A 16703-nucleotide genomic window follows, 5' to 3' on the forward strand; every position below is an offset into this window, starting at 1 on the left:
CACATTTACAGAAAAATAAGTTAATGCTGGGGTGCATGCAACCGAGGTCAATATTGTCCTTTATGAACTACATTGATTTGTTTTCCAGTATAGACTAAGTTTATCATTAACTGTGAATTATAAGTGCTCAATGGCTGACATCCATGTTTATTTGAACAGAGGGTGTGACTACAGAGAAAGAGCTCCCAGGTGGAAGTGTGCTGTGCCCTAGAGATTACACTTATCTGTGAAGCCACACTGTTGGGCAATAAACCACCAGCATTACAGGGGAGAGAGACTACCACTGCATTTCTTAAGACTAACTGTACATGCAATATTGAACCAAAATTGCATTACGAGAAGAAGGAAAAAAAAACAGTAGAAATGTATGACAATTTTTGAGCAGATCAAGAACCAGGCATTTCAGACAAGTTTTCTTTGTTTTTATTAAGAGATAAGTAATATATGGTCTAGATCACAGCACTTGTAATTTGTAATACTTAAAATAAATATTTCTATCTAGTATTAACATTGTGAAGCACTTGCATAAATAGCCCCAGTTTGCTGGAGAGGCTCGGCAGGCTATACGGGTAGACGAGTTTGAAGAAGCTGAATGAAGTTGTAGCGACAAACAAGGCTGGGACTGCAGCTGACACTGTGTCCACTTAGCACCTTGACTGAACTGACCTGAATTGTTAAAAGACATTCCTCAGAGACTAACTAACATATAGCTACAAACCCCTGCAATATATGCAGTTAAAAATAAAAGTTAGTAGTTAATAACAGGCGATAACCTTCACCTCCCCCCCAAGAAGATATTTCAGAAGATATCCTGTTGGTCAGAATATAAAAGATGTAAAACTGAAGAGGAAGTCAGATCTTTATATTGAAGATCAACCATATTGCATTGTCCTACCCCTCCTATCTTATGGGAAAATTAGTCACATTTAGAACATGTTGATCTGAGCAACTTGAGAAGATTACAATTGCTGCTCTGTATGATTTTGCTCAATACTCAATTGAGATCAATCCAATACACACAATATAATAGGCAGAAACCAGCACCAAGTGTAGCTGGAGACATGGTTCTGTGGCATAGGATACACTCACAACGGAATATAGAAGAGAACAGAGGAAATCGGTTATTGTGAGCAGCGGCTGGTGTCCAGATGTTTACTCTGTAGCTGAAGAAATGGGCTACTTTGCAAGTTCTCTACTAGAAGAACAAACCCCACCCCCATCAAGAAACTGGTATTGTTGCCACTAAAATGGATGAATATCTTCTTCTGTAATAACTGCCCAGCCTGGTCTTCTATGGACTGAAGCAGTTGGCTGTGAAAGCCATTTAATTAAACCAGATCTCTGCTCACACCCTGAAAACACCAGCCCATTTAAAAACAAAGCTTACTACACACTTTAAAAGCAAACTTTAAAAACAAAATAATCTAAAAATCTTTTGATCAATTAAAATAAATCACAATTCTTATATTTGTATCAAATTGACTACCAAAATGCGGCATTTAAATTTAAAGATGCTTTTCCTTTCCTTCCTGCAACTTTAACCTCACCCAAAACTGAGCCTAAAGGAGTTAATCCAGAGTGCACCACTGGTCTGTACAAGAGCTATTTCCGAGTTGGTTTTGTGTCTACTGTACAGAGCCAACACTCTCTTCCTGTAATGGACCACTTCCTTTAGATTAGCTCTGGAATAACTCCATTGGTTCACCTTTGAGGAGGTTTCTCTTGGCTCCACTACTACCCCCTGCAAGGGATTGCTTTGTGGGACCTCCCCTCTTTGATTCAAAGAGGCCAGGCAACCCCCACCGCACTGAACTCTCAGACTGGACCAATCAAACACAGAGGGGCTTGTCCATCTCCAGGCCCGCACCATGAAGAGAAGAATCCACCACCTTTGTATACAGAATTGTAGAAACCCCCCAACTTGCCCACAGAGACAGAGAAAGCAGTCCAATCTTGACAGAGTGGCAAAGAAAGGCAAATCGAGATAGAAGTGTGCGATGATCAGCAATTGAGTGGCTCGTGTCCCAAAAAAAAAAAAAAATCATCCACAGCTAATTCCTAGGGTTGTCACATCTGCAGAGAAAGAGAGAAGACTTATTAGAATTTAGAGAAGTGGATTTAAATTGGACGTTTCTTCTTGGAGGTTTTCACTTTTTGAGTATAATACACACTAGTTAACCATCCACACACACAATGAATGTCTCACAGCAGGATCTCTGGCTGGATTTTTAGTCTCACCTGTAGAGGAGTCCTGTATAACCACTTGTCTTGGTCCCCGCTGAGTTGCATACGGGCAAAAAGCTCACGCATTGTTGGAAGACCAAACTGCTCCTGAAATGAAATATTGCACATCATTACTTTCCCACCAAACCTCTCCCCAAAAAAAGTCTCCAATCAAATGGTGATTTTAACTACCACGGCAGTCTTACCTGTGCTCTCTTGCGCACCAGCCACTTGTCCTCCTTTGTGCTGGTGTGGCCCTGCGTCTCTGCGTGGCCCTGGGTCTCTGGGTGGCCCTGGGGGGCGGGGGTGCTGGGCGTCTGTGCAGGCAGGACCCAGCTGTCAAGGCGCAGTGAGCTGTGGAAGGGGCTCTTGTACTCAGAGCTCTGCTCTTCGCGGCTGGCCTTCTCCTGGCCCTGGGAATGAGGGGACAGCCAGGCAGGGAGAGGGGATGTTGAGGGGGTGCCCTTCTTGCTGGGGTGCAGCCAGCTGTCCAGGATGGCCTCCACCATGTGATGCTGGAACGGCACGGGCAGCCTGTTCTTATCCGCCGGTACCCCGTTCTTGTCGCGCCCCTCCTGCTTGAGCAGCCAGGAGCAGAGGGCCTCCTTGCCGCAGTTCTCCTCGCACACGCACTCCGAGAGGCTCCCGCAGGGCTCGTTGGCCTTGCACACCTGCTCCACCTGGACCGGGGGGGGTGGCAGGAGCCATGCTTCACTAGAGCCGGAGGGGGCCGGGGCAGGGGCAGGGGCAGGGGCGGGGACGGGGACGGGGGCGGGGGCGGGGGCGGGGCTCTGTTTCAGGCACTTCAGTTTGCCGAGGTTCTCGATCTCCACCGCCTGGGTGCGGGTGCCACAGCAGGAGCCGCAGTTGGCCTCAGAGCGGCGCAGCCAATCGCTGGGGGAGAAGCGCTCGGAAAAGGGCTGGAGGACTACCTTCCACTTGTCATCCAGCGGGGAACTCTCAGGGGAATCCCACTTCTCCCCGACGGCGGGTGTCACGAGCCAATCACTGAGGTCACACTCCTGCCCCTCTTCCTCGCCCTCCTCCTCCTGTTCCTCCATGCTGAAGTTGAGCTCCGAGTCCTCGATCTTCTCGATGGATTGAGCCGAGCTGCTGGCGACACTCATGGAGCGCTCTCTAGGGGGCGCCGTCTCCTTCTGCACCCAGGCCTCTAGGTCCTTCAGCTGGCCCCAGGCCTTCTGCAAGTCAAAGGTCACAGAAGGGGTGCTCATCTGTTCAAAGGGAAAAGGAAGGAAACAAACAAAAAAGACAAAGCATGGTTAAATATACATGCATTCATAGTTTACAGATGAAACAATATGACGTCAAACAATGACAAGCCTCCGTACTGCACAGCCTCTCACCTGGACTCCCCCCTCCGATTTGAGCAGCCAGTCCTGTGGGTCGCTACTCCACTGGCATGCTACTGGACGTCTGGACGCTGGGCGGCTTCCAAGGAGCCAATCAGCAAGAGGCGATGCCAGCACAGGCTCTATCTTCTGTTGAGGACAAAAAAGCAAGTAGAGCCTGTTTAGTCCATGCTTCTCATCTACTTCTCATACAAATCAAGTCACTGAAACTAGTAACTAGCTATGCTTACCGGCTTCTTAGCAGCTATGGGGCAATTCTGGAAGAGCCAGGCATTTTCAGAGGGGCTTGCGTTTTGTGCCGGCATGTTGGTCATGTGCTCAATCTCCTGAGAAGCAAAAACACAAAACATGCTTGTTAAAAAACTGCAAGCTCAAACGAGAAAGAAACTGCTCAATCACAGGCAGGGATGCATGATGGAAAACAATTGGGGCCCATCCCGTGCTTTAAAAGAAGTCCATAAAATGTTGAAGTTGAATTTAAATTGTGACTGCTAATGTGGTACAGACATTTTGAAATTCAATCACAGGATCTGGTTTCACATTCCATCAGTCAATCACGTTAGTTTCAGGAAAAACAAAAGCACAGAGGGAACAGGGAACTCCCCCCCCTCCCCATCAAAACAAAGACAAACAACCTACTTCAGCACTGATCGTGCACAAAGGGAATTACCAGGGATTACAGGGACTTGGAAAGCAAAACAGAGAGATGGTTCTAATTTATCCTAGAACAACACATATCATATGACTGTGCGTTAGATTAGAAGGGAGAGGAGATCAGGTTGTGATAATTTAAGTAGCAGTGGGTGTGTGTGTGGAATTGAAGCCCACACACTACATGAGTAAGCAGCTCCTGGAGGCTGGAGTGGACTGCTGACGTGTCTGTACTCGAAGGACAGTGAGCTGTCCGCTGTGGAGAGTGCCACCGTACCTGTGTGGCGATTGTCCCGAAGGAAGTGATGGCCTTCCGCAGAGATCGAACGTCGGCTTGGAAACTCATCTCCGGAGTCTCTTCCGGTGTCAGGTTCAGACTGGACAACCTGCATAGGGAAATAGAGGCGTTAGTCAGGACATTGGCCACTGCTTCAGGGGATAGTAGGATTTCATACTTTACAGCTCACAGTAAAAGTGCTTACTTCTCCAGACAGCAGGTGATCTGATTGGCCAGGTCGTTGCTGTTGGAATTCTCCAGCTGGTGAATGAGGATGTTGAACTGACCCAGGAGCTGAAATGCAGGGAAAGAGCGAGAGAAACAGGTTACACCTCAGGTAGCGTTTAAAGCGATCAACTAGAAGATTGAGCTGAAACTCTGACCAACTGACTCACCCAATGGAGTTGTTGGAGCTGCTGCTGAAGGGCCTCCTCTTTGAGATGCTGGACGATCTCAATCTGCTCAAGCAGCCAGACTTCCCGAGAGCGCAGGAACTCCAGATGCCGGCTGATACAACTGTGGAGCTGAGACTTCACCTACACAGAGGGAGATACACGCAACAACTTACTTTAGCTTCACCCAGCACAGACAGTCGTGGTAGCCATGTGGAACATAGCAATGGAGACCAAAGAAACTGCCTTTTTAGTCACCTGCATGATTTCAAGTAAGATGTTTATTCCCCTTCAGAAGAACCCAAGTATAAGTTAGAATAATTTGGAACGACTTCTTAAAAGGGAATAAAAAAAAACAATATATCATAAATACAATACAAAAATTTTACCTATTAATATACAGGCTGTACTGCTGATCAATCTGGACAGTTGTAGGATACAATACACCGTGCTAAGCTGCAGTGTGCGGCTGTGTCTAGCTCCTGTCTAGCTCCTTCTATATAAAGGCTGGCCCAGTATGTCTGTAAATGTCATCACAGGCTTTGTGTGGTTGCCTGGCAGGTACGCTCCTCCTCCACCGTGATCTCAGGGAGGCGGTGGTAATGAGCTCACCGAAGACACAGAGCTCCCCACAACAATGCCAAGAGACCGGAGCCCCCCTGGGTATTAGTGCCCAGGCCACAGCACAAAACCACAACAAGACGGCATTCAGAGGAACAAGCTAGAAATGATACTGCTAATCCAGTTACCATAAACAGAAAACAGAACCGGATCTTGTGACTAGAACGGAGGAGGGGGAGGAGGGAAAAAAAAGTGAGGAAACCCGTGATTAAATACGTCCCTTCTTCCTCACCTCTCTGGAGTTCTCTCTCAGCTGCTGCTCCGCACTGGTCACTGCAGCGATGGCGGTTTCCAGCTGCCCACAGGCCTGCTGGCACTGCATGAAAGCATCGCTCTCATGATCCTCACCGGGGGGCGACATTCTGCGCTAAGGGAGAGAGAACCAGTTTGAGTAGCTGCCTAGTAACTAACTCCTGGATACCTTTGCGTCTGTAGAGAGCCCAGGAAGGGGCTCTGGGTATTCAAATTCAAACATCTGTAAAAACAAGACACACCTGCCTGCAAATACCATGCAAACAATATGTACTCAACTGCATTTACAGGCCATTTGTTTGTATTTAACCATTTTCTTTACTTCCACATGCTTATTATAGAAGTGCCCTAATTGGAACATAAAATAAAGCAATGACTACAGTGTAAAAACTTTCAGCAGGGCTCCCGATACACAAACACTTAGGTCAGTGGGTTTACCAGTCGTCCCATAAAAACTTAATGCAAGAAGTCTACTGTGCTACATGAGCTGTACAGACACCAGATACTGTCTCCAGGCAGTCTTGGGAGAATATAACTCTTAAAGATAAACCTGGGGCCAATGCCAGGATAACAACAATCTCTTTTCCAACTAAGAAAGTTAATCTGTTTCCATGAGAGAAGGTTAAATGTATGAAAAGACTGCTTCACCTCTGTGCTCTCGCATATCTACAGTGTTCCCTTTATGGAAAAATCAAATGTTGTGGAATTGGAATCATACCATTATAACTTCTGCTTTCAGGGTGTTAAAACTATTCACAGTTGGGAAGCAGAAAACATCACATGCTCTGGTCTGGTTTGGTTTTTAAACCAAGGAAAAAAACCAAACAAGTAGTATTATTGTACAGTCCAATGCACTGGAAATGTTCATATACAGCTCTAGAAAAAAATGAAGAGACCACTACAATTTTTTCTTAAATCAGCATCTCTACATGTATGGCAGCCAATCCATTCAAATTTTTATTTGGAATTTGGGAGAAATGTTCTCAGTAGTTTATAGAATAAAACAAAATGTTAATTTTACCCAAACACATACTTATAAATAGTAAAACCAGAGAAACTGATAATTTTACAGTAGTCTGTTTTTTCCCAGAGCTGTATATATAACCACATATTCCTTGATTACAGTAAAATAAAGAGGTCAGTTTTTGTGGTATGTGGTTACAGCTGTAAGAGTATTAATACGTATAACGTGGACTTCCCTGATCATTTCATCTCAGATTCATCTTTGCATGCACTTTCAATTCCTTTGTGAAATAAGGCTGCACTCATATGAAGCAATATCGAGACTGTCATAGGCTGTCATAGGTCTAGTATTGTGGATTCCTGTGCAACACACCTGTGATTACAGTTAGTTGGTCACTGAAGTATCCAGAAATAAGCGCACACCTCACTGACCCATAATGAGGTGAGGATTAACTAAAACTACTGGATACCTCATAATCGGAGTCCTGCTGTTTTTAAACCCATCAGTTCACCATTCAGCTCACCTCCCACTAATACCTCTACATTGATCATATAAAAAGATCTGACAAAAAAGTTGGTTTATCGTTACGCTTTAAGTGCAAAGTTAAATATAACCCTGGGACCTAAACCATAACAACATTTCCTATACAGAGGAATAATAGGAACAATGATGTACTGTGGGTGGTATCTAGGCTATGTGCTAAGTTTGATTAGAGTGGTTTTGTATTGCATCACCTGATTCTGCAATTGCCCCGTTATAAATGTTTCTTTGTTTCTCTCAGCTGTAATTAGGGGTGTTTTGAAAGCTGGACAGTTTAGCAGAGCAATATAAAATGGGAGAACTGCCAATCTGACATAACTCTAGAGAGCAGAGCATTATATGAATCTTGAGTGAGGAATTGCAGGTTTTGCTCTTCACACAATTTGCCTAAACCTGAATATGTTCCCTGAAACTTTTACATGACAAATCCCTTTACACATCTCCATATTTGAACAACCAAAAAGGAGATCTAAAGGGATTCTGGGAAGGCAGAAGGCATTTAGGGTGCTGAAGGTGAGTGTGGTTGAGGAGCTGACACTACCAAACGAGAATGTAACGGCCGACCATGGAGTGAAAGGCGAGCACTGAGCATGAATTGGCACTTGAATGCAGCACACTCAGAGGAGATCACAAGTGTCATCTGTTCAAAGAGGTTAAAAGTGAGTAAAGTAAGTATCATGGCTGGCTGAGTGTCCAAAATTGTCCTGTAGCACTCTAGGCAACTGTGATGCATGCATGGGGAATTAAAAAAAAAAAACATTTCACCATATTTTAAGATGCAAAAAGAACACCAGTGTAAAGGTTTCCCAAAATAAAATAAAAAAAATCACCCTCAGCATAAGCATAGTTCTTGCCCTTCAATTATACATAGTCTGCCTGTAAAAGTTCTCTATGCACCTCAAGCAAAATAACCTCTCAGGAGATCTGACCCGAAGCCAAAACTGTCTTATCAAATGAACACTGCTGTCTGGAGAAAAAAAAAAACAGACCCAGCAGTGCACATTCCCTAGATCTCAGAGTATGAAAGAACAATCGCACCAATATGGTACCATGATATCCATCACAACAATATCGAATTCTGTTTCAATTACTTAGATTTTTCAAACGCCTGGTCTCATGCATTGAAGAAAGGCATGCTAACGTGCTGCAAGAAACAAAATGCATGCGTGTAAATGCATATACTTGCATGCATTACACCCATCTTGTAACTTGACTCTCAACCCAGAGAAAATACATCTGCAAAGTCTCGGTGATAAAGCTATTATTGCCACGGCTGCATACCACATTTGGAGCACAGGTAAACTTCAGATTGTTGTGAAAGCTTTCAGTTTCGAAGTGCAATGGTTACTTCCATCTATAGACCACGTTGGTGACGAATGTGTAAAATGCTACATTTCCATATCAAAGAAATGAAAAATATCGTGTTTCTGGGTGTGGGAAAGAAAACCAGATCCATTGCCTGATATGCATTTGCTGTCGTGTTAATGCACCCCCTCCTTCACTGTGCTGGGGAATGCATCACGACTCCTGTGTGTGCAGAGCAGATGCCAATTGCACCACACATCACATTAATATTGCACATCATATACAACCGAACATGCTCATAGCTGCAAGCAGCCTTCTTAAGCGGATTTAAATATAATCAAACATGTAGCCATTTTCTTTGATCTTTTCCACGGTGGCCTGTATAACAATATCTGAGTTCTGTAAAACACGCGTATGCATTCAAGAGTCGAGCCGGAAATAATGCCCTGTGATTTTGCAGCCACTATTGACCGGACTAAGGTGCTGCCAAGATGTCTCCATTTATTTTTAACTAAGCGTACAGAGCCAAATCCTCTCACCTTGACTGGTCGCGGTATCCGATACGAAAAGGGCACAGCGGATGTTTAATTATGTATCTCCAATGTCTCCCTTTAACCTGAGCTGCCGTGTCGACTATCCTCTGTAGCTGTTGCAGGACTATTAAGTAAGGTCGCGTTCGTGTAATGCAGATATCCGCAGTCGTGCGCGGGTCTGCGCGGCTCCACCAATGAGATCGCTCGGATTCTGCAGCCCTGCGCAAAACTGCGGAAAGCTGCGCTACAAGGCGGCGACCTATAGGCTGGGTCTACGCCACTGCTTGCGTCACTGCTTGTGTGTCATCGCCGCCACGGCCGCCTCCGCATTCCGCACGTCCGCCACCAGAGCGGAATGAGGGCCCGCTGAGGGGAGCTGCGGAGGACGGAATTGCCGAGAAAAAGGGAAGGACCATAAAGACACGAAAGGAGGAAAAAAGCATTCGGTTTCTTTTTCGTATCTCACCCCACACAAAACTCCCCTCCTCCACTAGCAATCTACTGAAAAACACTGCAGATTACATTTTGCAAACAAAGTTGACAGGAAAATCCACCCAAAACGGTTTACACTTCAATACATTCGTGTCTGGTTACTGTGGCCTTGCTTTAACTGTGATCAAGATATCTTGTCGCACACACAAGGACAAGCATGAATAACCTGCAAATGGGAAAAAGGTCAACTAAAAGATATGGAATCACAGTACAGTGTCTGGGAGAAGCATTCTACATACATAGACTTATGTTGCAAGTCGTCCTGGATAAGGGCATCTGCCAACAAATAAAAAATAATAATACACTATGTTTTGCACAGTAGTCATTAAAATGGACTACATATGACTTCTGCTATATGGGCTAGCTTCACAGACCCAGATTAGCACTATTATTGAACTATACAAAGGTATTTTAGGCAGACTAATCCAAAAACCATCTTAGACACTGAAACTAACAGTTTGAACGGATTAAAAGTATGTGGTCTGACTTTTCCATTAATAAACTTAATATTCCAACAACAGCAGGACAGTTTGATACATATTTAAGCATTTTCTCTATTTCCTGTCTGTGTCCAGTGTGGGTGGGTGGTAACTTCTTCCCTTAGAAAAAATAATAATATTAATTGTAATTGTTTTAATATCAATCTTGTACCTTCTCACTTCACAGGAATGCATTTCCTTCTTGGCGAGCTGAACTGAAACTAGTAGTTGCCGGTACTGACATGTACACTTCAATGCTATAGTAAAGGGTGAAAGTGTGCAGGAAACCAAAAGGAAAGACCTTCCATATAAATATTTATATATTTTTTTTTAACAAACCAGTTCATCTTGTTATAAAATAGTGTGTATTAAGACATCATGGGCCACTATCTCACTCACATTAATATAACAATTGTATATGAACTGTATAATTATCTATGCACTTGTACTTTTGAACCTGTAATTGTATTATGATGTTTTGATCTGTAATTTTATACTGTATTACTGCACTTTTGTATTACTCTGATATACTCAGCTTACGCTTCTGCATGGTGGTGCACACAGCTAGTGGGTTTTTTAGGTTTCTGACCATGGGCAACAGCATCAAAATTGGCAATGGCTGTTAAAGAGATCTGATGAAGCCCCCAGTTGCCAGGGTGAGGTTTTAAACATGCAGACATGCAAACATGCAACTTTTCTTTCGTACAGTCAACACTTGGCTGGGCGACACAACCCAGCGTTATCATCAAAACCAGGGAGGAAGTGCAGCACTGTTCTGCTGACTGCAGGGCAGGGGGAAGGGGCCAGGATTAGCATTTGAACGGGTCCACTTTCAATAACCTGCCACACAGAAAAGGGGGTAAACAAAAAGGATTCTGTGTTTTCAATGCTGCTTCATAAAAACAACAATCGAAACATGAAAAGACAGATATCCCTATTTAATTAAACCCTCAATAGTTTTGCAAGCATAATGCAGGGCAGGAGTTTATTACTATAAGTGGTGTCCATACCGATACAGCTAAAACAAAAAAGCTGGATCATATACTTAAAAAAGTAGAGATGTTCATATAATGAATGCATTACAATAATTACAATTGTATTATCACTATAAGGACAAGTGTATTCAATAACTAACAAGAGCTTTAAACAAAGTGCTGTGGTTTAGCAGGAAATATTGAATACTACATAAATCCATACATTTTACAGTGGAGCAAAAACCATTGCAGCAAACATGGTGAAATGTTACAGCAGGTAGTCGACCCAAAACATAAATAAGTATATTAGCAATGCAATGTCCCAGTACACCATTGGATGCTAGGTTTTTATCCGAGACCTACATTTCGAAAGAGCTGTCGCCCCCATCCGGCCTCAGTGCAGGCGGCCCACATGGCGCAGCGAGACGGAAACTACCTGTACCGGTTATACAAGTCTGCTCAATGACGGATCACACTCCCAAGCCCTACACCACACTGGCCCACAATACCAGGGACACAAATTCAATATGAAATCCTACCAAATGACATGCAACAGACGACAGGCCTGGGGGTGCGTGTGGCTGTCTGAGCACAGCCGGGGTTTAGTCCTGCGTACTTTCTACCATGACGTCACAGCCCCACTCCAGCCAGGCTGAAGGCATCTAATCAGGGGCATGTCCTCAAAGACTACCAAGTGAAGAGGGCTAATGTTAAATGAAAGACACGCTTTCCAATACCTCCATTATACCTCGTCAACCCCCTTTCATTTCCTGAAATGCTCGTAATGAACATTTATATTGTTTAATTGCAGAGGCGTTAGGTAAAATGAAGGTCCAACAATTACGTCCAAAACAACCGGAGAAATGATTAGTACCGACTTACCTGGCTGGTATGCGGCGGTTCCTGTCGGGAATCAGGGGACGACGCGGTTGTCACTGGTTTATCTTCCTCAATTCGCCCCCAAAATCCGCCCGTCCGCCCTTAACCGTGTGCTCTGGGTGCGAGTGTCAAACGGCTCTTATTCAGACACTGTCCCTGCCTGCGCACCGGCTCCACTCCCGCACCGGGCCTGGCCACGCCGCCTCTCGCGAGATCTCTTGCCCTAGTCCCGGAGTGGCGGTGCGTTTTGGAAAGGCTTGATCTAAAATGTGAAGCTAGCATGTACGTTTTTCTCTCATTTCCGAAAGAGGGTAGGCTTCCCTCTAGTGGAATATGAGAGAAAAATATTTACCAATTTATGGGGTGCAAACAGGCCATAATACATCGGTTTGTGTGTGTGCTATATTGGCATGCAGAGTTGTGAACCAATATAGTATGCACGCAATCCAATGTGTTATGGCCTGTTTGGCCCCCCATACCAATTGTTATTTTCCCAAATAAATACGTTACATTTCATACATTGAATGCATAACCTTTGACGATTAAAAAAGTAAAAACCCAACCGTCTCGTTGCATGCCATTTTGTATTCACCCTAATAAATACTCAGCAGACCTTATTTAGTAGACCCCCCAATTATGCACAATTTTTGAAAAGGTTCTCTTTAACCACTTGCACTCCAGATGCAAAAAATGTAAACCCTTCCAAGGTACCAGCTTTTGGAAATAATGATAATGCATGACATTGCTTTAAAATGTAAATATATAATGAATGAAATACAAAGAATGAACCAAAATGTGTTATTAACCATTTACACTGCTGTGTACTACATACCCATGATCAGTAGAGATTAACACCTTTTTTTGTTTGAATAAAGAAAACAGTGCAAATGTAATATAAACCAAAACGTTTATTGTCTACATTATACTTTATAACACAAACTTAAAAAATAAAAAAATAAAACGTGAATAAAAATAAATTCTCTAAAGTGCAACACACTTTAACACATTTGAAACACAAATAAAAATACATAATACACTGGAACACATGAAAATAATACACAAACACTAAAATAACAAATGAACACTAATTATTATCTAAAACTAAATCACTCTCATGACTGGGGACTGAGGTTGGGGGGCAGGGAGGATGCGGTGGCCCACGCTGACAGGGTGAACAGTGCCCGCTGTGTGACGACCCTGGGGGGTGGGGGTGAATGGCAGTCTGCGGGCGACTGTTGTGGGGGAAGGAGTGAGTTGACTGCTATGGTGGGGGTGATCAGCCTGCTGCCTGCGGTGTCTCTGTTCCTCTGAAATGTTACAGATGGAAATGATTATTACAAACGTATTCATTAAGAAAGAAAATAAAAAGTTTGCCGTCTTCAGTTTCATCAACCTGTGATTTTTAAACCATTTTTGCTTCATTATTTGAGGCATTAGATCTGCAGTTGGAAAATAATGACTTTTTAGCAAAAGTCCATATGGGAAGAATACATTACTATTACACATTAGTTTTTAAACATGTTAAACTGCATTTTTATAAATTAATATTTAATTATTAATTCATTAATTCATTAATTAGCTTAATTGAAGACAATTAGTTAATACCCCTCCTTCCAATATGAAATGAAAACCTATTCAAATGAGTTATCAACATACTATTACAGCTTTCCAAAGAGAATGGGAGCAGATCCAATTCTGTCAGCATTTGCTAACATTTGCAGAAAAAACGCTGATGTAAAATATTCTGGCTCTCCTTTTGACCTAGAGAGAAAATTTTAAAAATGTACTCTTTGGCCAGTAAGTGGCAGCAACACCTGCAGCATGAACTGTGCAGCTCCACTCTATTGTAAATGGGCTGTTCTGGACAGCGCTGACGGTTCAAATACGCCAGGCAGTAACTGTGCCAAGCTCTTGCTCCCCCTCTGTCTTGTCTGTCCGTCCCCAGGAACCCCTGCAGGTTGACAACCACCATTCGAGGAAATGCAGCACAGAGCTGACACAGAGCCGTGAGGAACCGCCTCATCCCCGAGTCACAGCACTCAGATTGCGGTGTATGAGTCTCACCCTTTGCTCCTGTAAAAACATCACTGACAGGCTTGAGCAAATAACATACCCAATTCAGGACAATAACGGGGGGTTTTCCCTCCACTTCTGTTAAAGTTACTCTCCAATTTGTACACAAGAGGCTCCAATTGAGACACACACTATTGAGGAAAGTGTATTGGTATTGGTGTCTATTGATTTGTGCCTGTGATCAAACACATGGATCTATCTATCAAACTGTGTTTACAGGCGGTGTCATAGAGTGTGTTATTCAGTAGCAGTTCTGGCGCGGTGTGGAGGTGTCGGTCTTACCAGAGGAGGCGGTGTGGCCATCATGGCAGGGTACAATGACCAGGTAGTGGGGCAGTACATTGCTCTAAGAAACAGAAAGCTGCAATCAGAGAGGGGGGGGTCCCTGCACCCTGGTCTCTATCTCTCTGTGAGACCATCTGGTCTCAGACACTGGGATTTTCCCACACACACCATAAAGCTGTCCCCTCTCACAGACCCCCAGCCACTTCTCTCTCTCTCTCTCTGCTCACCTGCTGCTCTCCTCCACTATCTGCCCTGTCTGTCTGTCCGGCTCCACCGGGGCAGACTGAGGGGTCAAACACACATTTCCTTTTTCCGATGGCTTTTTGTCTGAGCCTGGGGTTCAGACTCCCATTATTCAGAACAATCAATAATAGAAAGTGTATACTAGGTTTTTATAGAAACGAGCAGGGAAACCACGCCGTGCCATCCTGACAATTCTGTGCAACTGCAACTGATGGAAGCGACAGTGTGCTCAGTGAGTTGTTTTTACCTTGCTATAAAAGCACTTTAAAAAGAAGGCACAGGTATATACACACTACTTGCTGACTATTTATGTTTAATAAGCACGTTGAGGGGGGCAAAAACCTCCTGCTTTTGCTTTTATTAACCCTCTAGTTACTGTGACCATTTCTGCAAACCTACAGAGTGAGAAACCTCCCTGTGCTCACATCATCTGACATAATAGTTGAAACACTTTTTATATTAAAAATGTAACTACATCACAAAATATAGTATACAAATACTAATTTTAATGTAGGCCTATTTGTATAGTTACAATTATTAATATATACGGATTATTTTACAGCGGTTGTACCGACTACATAACAGGAAATGTACTTATTTAATTGCAGATTCTGAAGATGTTGGCCCCATCCAAACTAAAAAAAGAAAAACTTGGTTCAAAGAGAGGAACTTTACATTGAAGTGTTGGAACTCCAGAAGGGAAATATTTTGTTATAAAGGGGAAAACTTCTAGAACTTTAGATCTAGGAATAAAAATGTAAAAGTTAAAAATGAATTTCTTTAAATTTGTATAGTAATAGTTCACCTAAATGTAAGTTTTTATTAATTAAATTAAACATTTCAGTGTCTAATTAGTTGCAACTATTATTAGTCAAACTTCCATTACTTTGTATGTAATTAAGTATTGTAACATTTTTTTTAGAGCTTTTGCATTCTCCTGTTATTTCTGAATTATTTATACGAGAAGGATTTTGCCTGTCCTTTAATATCCTCTCTCGATGAAATTACCTGCTGCCATGTTGGTTTCATGTCAGTTTCTACAGCAACACATACTTTTTCCCCATTTAAGCCTGGTGTAGGGTACGCTTAACAAATTACTTAAATTTAAGGCCAAACTGATACATATATATATATATATATATATACACACACACCGATCAGCCATAACATTATGGCCAACTGCCTAATATTGTGTAGGTCCCCCTTTTGCCGCCAAAACAGCCCTGACCCGTCGTGGCATGGACTCCACTAGACCTCTGAAGGTGTGCTGTGGTATCTGGCACCAAGACGTTAGCAGCAGATCCTTTAAGTCCTGTAAGTTGCGAGGTGGGGCCTCCATGGATTGACTTGTTTGTCCAGCACATCCCACAGATGCTCGATTGGATTGAGATCTGGGAAATTTGGAGGCCAAGTCAACACCTTGAACTCGTGATTCATCAGACCAGGCCACCTTCTTCCATTGCTCCGTGGTCCAGTTCTGATGCTCACGTGCCCATTGTAGGCGCTTTCGGCAGTGGACAGGGGTCAGCATGGGCACCCTGACTGGTCTGCGGCTACGCAGCCCCATACGCAACAAACTGCGATGCACTGTGTGTTCTGACACCTTTCTATCAGAACCAGCATTAACTTTTTCAGCAATTTGAGCTACAGTAGCTCGTCTGTTGGATCGGACCACACGGGCCAGCCTTCGCTCCCCACGTGCATCAATGAGTCTTGGCCGCCCATGACCCTGTCTGTCACCGGATCACCGCTTTTCCTTCCTTGGACCACTTTTGATAGGTACTGACCACTGCAGACCGGGAACACCCCACAAGAGCTGCAGTTTTGGAGATGCTCTGACCCAGTCGAGTCGTCTAGCCATCACAATTTGGCCCTTGTCAAAGTCGCTCAGATCCTTACACTTGCCCATTTTTCCTGCTTCAAACACATCAACTTTGAGGACAAAATGTTCACTTGCTGCCTAATATATCCCACCCACTGACAGGTGCCATGATAACGAGATTATCAGTGTTATTCACTTCACCTGTCAGTGGTCATAATGTTATGGCTGATCTGTGTATTCTACAGTGCACAGAAATCTGTAATTCTAGCAGAATAAATCATTTATGCTGTGTTCTAGTGTTCTAGGTTCAGGTAATTCAGGTGCATGC

At 43.6% G+C, this 16703-nt stretch overlaps 1 protein-coding gene across 4 annotated transcripts; it reads right to left on the minus strand.

Moving 5' to 3' along the window:
* Positions 1-407: 407 nt before the first annotated feature.
* Positions 408-12153, minus strand: ncoa4 (nuclear receptor coactivator 4). Of its 4 annotated transcripts, none has more exons than XM_066692829.1 (10): positions 11956-12153; positions 5767-5896; positions 4917-5057; positions 4727-4815; positions 4522-4630; positions 3824-3919; positions 3588-3722; positions 2430-3455; positions 2239-2331; positions 408-2073 (listed from the first exon to the last, which is right to left on the minus strand). In XM_066692829.1, the coding sequence occupies exons 2-10, from the start codon at positions 5893-5895 to the stop codon at positions 2068-2070; spliced, it is 1824 nt and encodes a 607-aa protein (XP_066548926.1). In that variant the 5' UTR covers position 5896; positions 11956-12153; the 3' UTR covers positions 408-2067. The 4 variants fall into 4 exon arrangements, with proteins under 4 accessions (XP_066548926.1, XP_066548924.1, XP_066548925.1 ...); XM_066692827.1 differs by having other exon boundaries at positions 5767-5901; XM_066692828.1 differs by lacking the exon at positions 11956-12153 and adding an exon at positions 9135-9532.
* Positions 12154-16703: the final 4550 nt, after the last annotated feature.

Source organism: Amia ocellicauda, chromosome 20 (genome assembly GCF_036373705.1).
Source record: "Amia ocellicauda isolate fAmiCal2 chromosome 20, fAmiCal2.hap1, whole genome shotgun sequence".
Lineage (NCBI taxonomy): Eukaryota > Metazoa > Chordata > Actinopteri > Amiiformes > Amiidae > Amia > Amia ocellicauda.